Source organism: Mytilus edulis, unplaced genomic scaffold (assembly GCF_963676685.1).
Source record: "Mytilus edulis unplaced genomic scaffold, xbMytEdul2.2 SCAFFOLD_1940, whole genome shotgun sequence".
In the NCBI taxonomy this organism is placed as follows: Eukaryota; Metazoa; Mollusca; class Bivalvia; order Mytilida; family Mytilidae; genus Mytilus; species Mytilus edulis.
Genome location: NW_027267684.1, coordinates 12,571 through 19,579, shown reverse-complemented (window position 1 = coordinate 19,579; position 7,009 = coordinate 12,571). Strand labels below are relative to the sequence as shown.

The 7,009-nt window shown below is 35.0% G+C and overlaps 1 protein-coding gene across 1 annotated transcript; it reads left to right on the top strand.

Annotated features, from left to right (window-relative positions):
* The first annotated feature begins 4,257 nt into the window (after nucleotides 1-4,257).
* Nucleotides 4,258-4,743, top strand: LOC139505845 (zinc finger MYM-type protein 2-like). Its single transcript, XM_071295230.1, has one exon. The coding sequence runs from the start codon at nucleotides 4,258-4,260 to the stop codon at nucleotides 4,741-4,743; it is 486 nt and encodes a 161-aa protein (XP_071151331.1).
* The last annotated feature ends 2,266 nt before the right edge of the window (nucleotides 4,744-7,009 follow it).

Here is a 7,009-nt window from a genome sequence, read left to right as displayed (position 1 = left end):
ACAAACAATGACTAATTTCAACTCTTTGAGTTTTTTTTATAAAGTGTTATTTAAAATTTGTGTTGTTTAAATAAAGCGTTGACCACACACACTTGTATAGATCTATAATTATAATTCTGTCAGCATGTTCTGATAGCCAAATGCAGTTCTTCGTTACGGTGAATATGATACAAAAACTAATGGAACAAAGATTTTTTCCAGGGGTTGGAGAGGATTTCCCCCTGGTTCCGTCATTACTTTGGTGCCTCAGTCGTCGGTACTCAAGCAACCTGCCTCGTCTGATGTTGAGACCTATTTACGGCTCTTTTCTATATGTTAGTGCACTCTAAAAGACTTCATAGGCGGATCCATGCCCCCCACATTTTTCGTGGAGGAATTCCGTACCCTTCCTTTGATTGATTGTATAGGGAATCACTGGAGCATGACTGTTACAGTAGCTCTCCGCTTTTATTGGATGTCATATATATCGTGCATGACGTTTCTGGGTGGCGGTCCGGTCTTTATTCCTTATTTCCTGTGTTTTCAATTAAATTTTAATATTATTCTCTTTTTTATATTATATATTACAGCCGATTGCATTGAGGTAACAGGATGACCTTTAGTTAGTTTCATTATTAACTGAACCGTGGAGTCATTATGATATAAGGCAAACTACCCTCCTTTAATAGTAGACTAGTCCGACAGATAACAAATATATATGTCTGAAGGACAAGACTACTTGAAAGGAGGGTAGAAACATTATACAATATTAGACTTTGTATGAAGATGATACAAGGTAAAAAAAAATATATATTGACCTCAAAGAAGTATATTGACTGAGGACGATATACTTCTTTCGGTCGATATTTACTGTATTGACCTCATACAAAGGCTGTATTTGTTATATTATTAATTTTCCGACCATATTTGTATAAAAATAGTCATTGGATTTTGTTGGAATTCTATAAGTATCATATTGTCTCCCAGACATATTAGTTGTTATTTTATTTACTTTTTGTTTCCCTAAACGATTCAAATTAGTTGAAATATACGAATTAATAATATAACCTAATAATGACTTCACTATTCAGCTAACAAGTAAGCTAACCAAATATATTACCTTTACCTGCACACTCAACGCAATCGGCTGTAAAACATCCGTTAATTCTCTTTTCTTTCATTTATTGTGCACTGTTTGCCTACTAGTACTTGGTCCGAGTACACAGTTATTTCGTAGTGCATTTCTTTTAGACCAATAAATGAAAATTAAAAAAATCCCACCTGCGCTTTCTCAATAATATTTTTACAGTGTGTCTTGTACTACTTTTGGGACAAATTATATCAAAATTATAGAAAACTTCATCAGCTCTAACTCAAAATATGGACAATCTTATGTTAAGGGGGGTCTTGAAATCTTTTGACAGCTTCCGAAGTGCTAATTTTTTACCTTTTTCAGCTGGACCTAATCACTACTTTACATTAATATTTATGATCCAACTTTTTTTTTTACAGTGTCATTTCACCCCCCAAATTGCTATATGAGGCATAACACATGGAGAAATAAATTTGGAAGGGGCATAACAAAAAATTGGCAAGGTAACACACTGTCCACACTTAGGACTATATTCGTGGACAAACGAAAATCAAAGGACGATAAATGTGTACTCGGACCACTTATTCTGTAAACCCTATCCGGTTTTTTTATTACATATATTTGCCTATACCTTATGCATGTATTGCCAAATTTAATACTACATGTATGTCAGCTATATTTGTGATAATACGATCTACTAAAGTCAACACACTTATTACATTAAATGAAATCAATACAATAAAATGCAGTAATAAAACATATATAGCCAAAAAATAATGGTTTTAATTGTGTTCTAGGTTGTGTTGCTATTTGCCAATAAATAAAATCGAGAGGGGGTTATTATTTGTGAAATTAATAAGGTTTAGTTTGCTACTTTAAAAATGTTACCGGAATGGTCAGATGCCACGGATGAAAAAGCATAATTATCCCACTCCATATACCGTGCTCGTCATGTTGCTCTTGCAAGTACAAATTCGTAAATAGAAGCACTAGTCTCGTTCGGTAATGTCAGATCGTGAAAAAAGTTGACGGCTAGTGATAATAACTATAGTGGAACATATCCTTGGTAATTTGTAACCAACTTGCATCCTTTAAATCACTTTTAAGAAGTTCTTATCTTACTTGTATGCGAACTGATTCATCTTCGGTATCATTTAATAAAATATCTTTGTCTATTACTAAGAAGTCTCGTAATGGAACCTGAGAAATATGCAGAAAAATTTTCCTCAACTGTGACGAATGGTTTTATTGCTTTAGAAATAGCAATAGGTCATACATTAGGACTATTTGATTCACTGAAGAAATTCACTTCACCAGTAACATCATCAGAGCTCGCTGTATCGTGCAAATTGAAAGAAAGGTATGGATATAACTTGGATTCTATTCAGCTCATAACCTTTTCAAATTAATCAGAGGGGTTAGGTAAGATATTAATGTCGGCTCTCATATCTTACAAGCATATCACATCCCGTGTAAATATAAAAAAGAAGATGAAGTATGACTACCAATGAGATTACTCTCCACAAGAGTCCAAATAAACGCAGAAATTACAAACTATAGGTCACCTTATAGACTTCAACAATGAGCAAAGCTCATATCACAGGAAGTGAATTATATGAATACGGCTATTATTTTTTTATTTTTCCTTTGTGGTCATACAGCTGCAAACGTTTCTACGTATATATTCATACTTGGCTTTGATAATTTTGGGGTTTGGTCGTTCCTGACGACAGTTAACTATAGAATTGAACTTACACGTAGGTCGACGTACATCATGTATGAAGTGTTATTTAATTCATATAAATGCAAAAGTATGGCAGGATCATTATTATTACTCATAACTCACATCAGTAATTTCTTAAGATTTAGAGAGATGTTTTTTCCCATTGATTTGTATAATACACAGTCACGTTAACTTATGGATTAAATTATATCTTGGGTTAACGTGAATGAGACAGCTACCCAACTACAAATCTAGAAGTCAGTCATACAAGAAATATATTTAAAGGTTTAATTTAACAAGTAGCATTATCTAAACGAAGATAACGTTCTAACCATTAGAGTTTTTTAAATCGTGTTTTCTTAATTCTCAGTGGCAAATATTTCATGGATGTAAAAGGACTATCATCACTGTCTTTACACGTTATGCATCTACACTTTTTAATTGGAAATCTCGATTGATTGATTTTTCTAAATGTTTTTGTGGGGGTCAGATTGAATCCGAAGTGAGTGGGGAGATTCTCAAACTGATTCCAAAGTGAGCGGGGAGAAATGTGGTTAGTAACAGGCAATTTTCTGTAATCAATAGTGGAGTCGATCGCACAAGTCGCATTTGTAGTTCGAACGCGAAACATCAGTGCTAACAGACTATACAGGAATATTGAGATAAAACAGTTAGACAACACCTGTAACACGACAAGTAATATTTAGAGTATATTTAATTGTGTGTATCTTGATTTAAACTGTCGAGGGGGCGTGCCCCCGAGACTGTTTAAATGAAGATACACGCAATTAAATATACTCTTAATGTTTTGTATCACAACCAATCAAAATTCAGACCTTTTGTTTTAGAGACACAAGTCTTATGTAAACAATTCCTGTTTGAAAAATTGCACGAGTTTCTTGACCCACGTGTTTTTTACGCCGGCACAAATGATTTAGTATATTAAAAACCATGGAGCCGAATACAAGTTATGAAGACCCGTTTAATGATGGCTTAAACATAGTTATGTCTCAAATTCCCGAACCCAAACCACTCATAATGGGGACTCAAAACGTTTTTGGGGCCAGTTCAAGCACATCCCTGACAAATGCATTTGATGACGACCTGGACATAATTCTGTCTCAAGTAGCCGACCACATGGAACAAGAGTATGCTTGTACAGAATCCCTATCACATGTCATATGACCATTTCTCAATGTGTATCGGAATATTTGGAACCTGACGATGATTTACCAAACTTTTTCCTGGGTTTTGGCGAGGAAACCAAAATGGTAGAGTCCTGTGAAAAGAGATTTGGGAATCCGGCAAGCAAAGAGGACTTGGACAAATTAATAAACCTCCCAGAAAAACCCAAATACAGAAAAAAATACCAAATGGGCTGTGGAAGCATTCATGAAATGGAGGGAACAAAAACAAAGAAAATGAGAATATCCCCCTTTTAAAGCATATGGATGCCGAAACCATGGACAGATGTCTACAGCGGGTCAAAGTTGTTGTTGAAGTACGGAAACAAGATGGACTTGAATACCCCCCAAAATCACTGTATTATATAATTTGTGGACTTTTGAGACATTTGAGAGACGAGGAAATCCATGACAAGAATTTTCTAAATGAAAATGACATTAGGTTTGCCGTTTTCCGTAAGGTACTAAACGCTAAAATGAAGGAATTAGCCTCCCGGGGACTCGGAAGTACTACGAAACAGGCCGACCCCATCACCAAAGAGGACGAAGAAAAAATTTGGAATTCTGGAGTGTTCGGCTGTGACAATTCCGTGGCGTTACAAAATACAGTTTTCTTTTACAACCGTAAACTGTTTGGAATGCGGGGTTATGATGAGCACAGAAATTTGGAGTGTGAACAGTTTTCTATCGGCATTGTGACGGTTCCGAAAGTAGATTCATCCATTTCACTGGTAGGACTAGTAAAACTTTCAGCGGAGGATTAAACCAGCTTCATGTGAAAAGTAAAGATATTAAACACTTCTGTCCAAAAACTAAAGGTGAGTTTTTGTTTTGTTTGTTCAGTAACGTTTAGAAAGCGGTGAACACCATTTAATACTAAAAGGTCTGATTGGATAAGGCTATGTTTAAACTAATAATCTATTTCTTTACTTGAAAAAAACAAAATGTATAATATTTGTATAATACGCATAAGCACATGTATGTGAAGTTAGCAGCCGGTTCGTTATTCGATATTCAATATCCAACCAGCTGCTAGCAGCCGGTTGGATATTCAAAATCTGGTGAAAAATAATACGAAAATTAAATACTTGATAACATAAAAAGCATGATTTTCATAGTTAAAAGGACTGATAAGATATGTAGAAAAATCGTTAAATGACCTTTTTAAGCTGTCGTAATTTTCTCGTTGTCCTCGCATATATGTAAACCCTTTTCCATGTTATATATTTTGTCTTTATGTTATATAGAGTTTTGTCAATAAAACGACTTCAAAGATGTACTTCTGTGTATAATGTTTCTAAAGACAAAAGAAAAAACCCATAACTCAAGAAATATTGATAACTATAAATAGAAATATATATGGAGAGCCAAAAAAATAATTTTTCAGTCACAAGCTGTCAAAATTTTAGGACAAAGGGCACAGGATAATGGTGAGAGCCCCCTGAACTCTCAATCTTTCAAATATTTTACAGACATGTAGTCAATAGGTACATTTAGATACAAACGTGACTAAAAGGAATTTGGGTACACTTCCTGTCTTCTATGTTTACGGTACGCCCAAAGTGCCAGTTGGATATTCAAATTTTATATCAAAAATCGACCCGAGACCGCTTAAATGAGGTTGAGACCCCCCTGGTCTTTCAATGTCCATAAAATTCAATCAAATCATTGACTCTGTATATAGGTTGTATAAGATAGATTTTTGAGAATAACATCATCTTCAATATCAACGGAGTGCTTAGATTGTCTCTTTTCAGTCAAAAAATGTCAAAATCTTAGGACAAAGGGCACAGGGTAATTGTGAGAGCCCCTGATCTCTCAATCTTTCTAATATTTTACAGACATTTAGTCAATAGGTAGATACAAACGTGACTAAAAGGAATTTGGGTACACTTCATGTCTTCTATGTTTACGGTACGCCCAAAGTGCCAGTTGAATATTCAAATTTTATATCAAAAATCGACCCGAGACCGCTTAAATGAGGATGAGACCCCCCTGGTCTTTCAATGTCCATAAAATTCAATCAAATCATTGACTCTGTATATAGGTTGTTATAAGATGGATTTTTGAGAATAACATCATCTTCTATATCAACGGAGTGCTTAGATTGTCTCTTTTCAGTCAAAAAATGTCAAAATCTTAGGACAAAGGGCACAGGGTAATTGTGAGAGCCCCCTGATCTCTCAATCTTTCTAATATTTTACAGACATTTAGTCAATAGGTAGATACAAACGTGACTAAAAGGAATTTGGGTACACTTCATGTCTTCTATGTTTACGGTACGCCCCAAAGTGCCAGTTGGATATTCAAATTTTATATAAAAAAATCGACCCGAGACCGCTTAAATGAGGATGAGACCACCCCCCCCCACCCCCCCCCCCCCCCCCTGGTCTTTCAATGTCCATAAAATTCAACCAAATCATTGACTCTGTATATATAAAGGTTGTCTTAGATAGATTTCAGAGAATAACGTCATCTTCAATATCAACGGAGTGCTTAGATTGTCACTTTTTCAGTCAAAAAATGTCAAAATTTTAGGACAAAGGGCACAAGGTAATGGTTAGAACCCCCCTGATCTCTCAATATTTCTAATATTTTACAGACATTTAGTCAATAGGTAGATACAAACGTGACTAAAAGGAATTTGGGGTACACTTCATGTCTTCTATGTTTACGGTACGCCCCAAAGTGCTAGTTGGATATTCAAATTTTATATCAAAAATCGACCCAGACTGCTTAAATGAGGTTGAGACCCGCTGGTTTTTCAATGTCCATAAAATTCAAACCAAATCATTGACTCTGTATATATAAAGGTTGTATTAGATAGATTTTTGAGAATAACGTCATCTTCAATATCTACGGAAGGCTAAGATTGTCACTTTTCAGTAAAAAAAAAATGTCAAAATTTTAGGACAAAGGGCACAGGGTAAATGTGAGAGCCCCCTGATCTCTCAATCTTTCTTATATTTTACAGACATTTAGTCAATAGGTAGATACAAACGTGACTAAAAGGAATTTGGGTACACTTCC

Bases quoted from the DNA above. Each gene is read 5' to 3' on its own strand.
- LOC139505845 (XM_071295230.1), top strand. From the start codon at position 4,258: ATGGACAGATGTCTACAGCGGGTCAAAGTTGTTGTTGAAGTACGGAAA.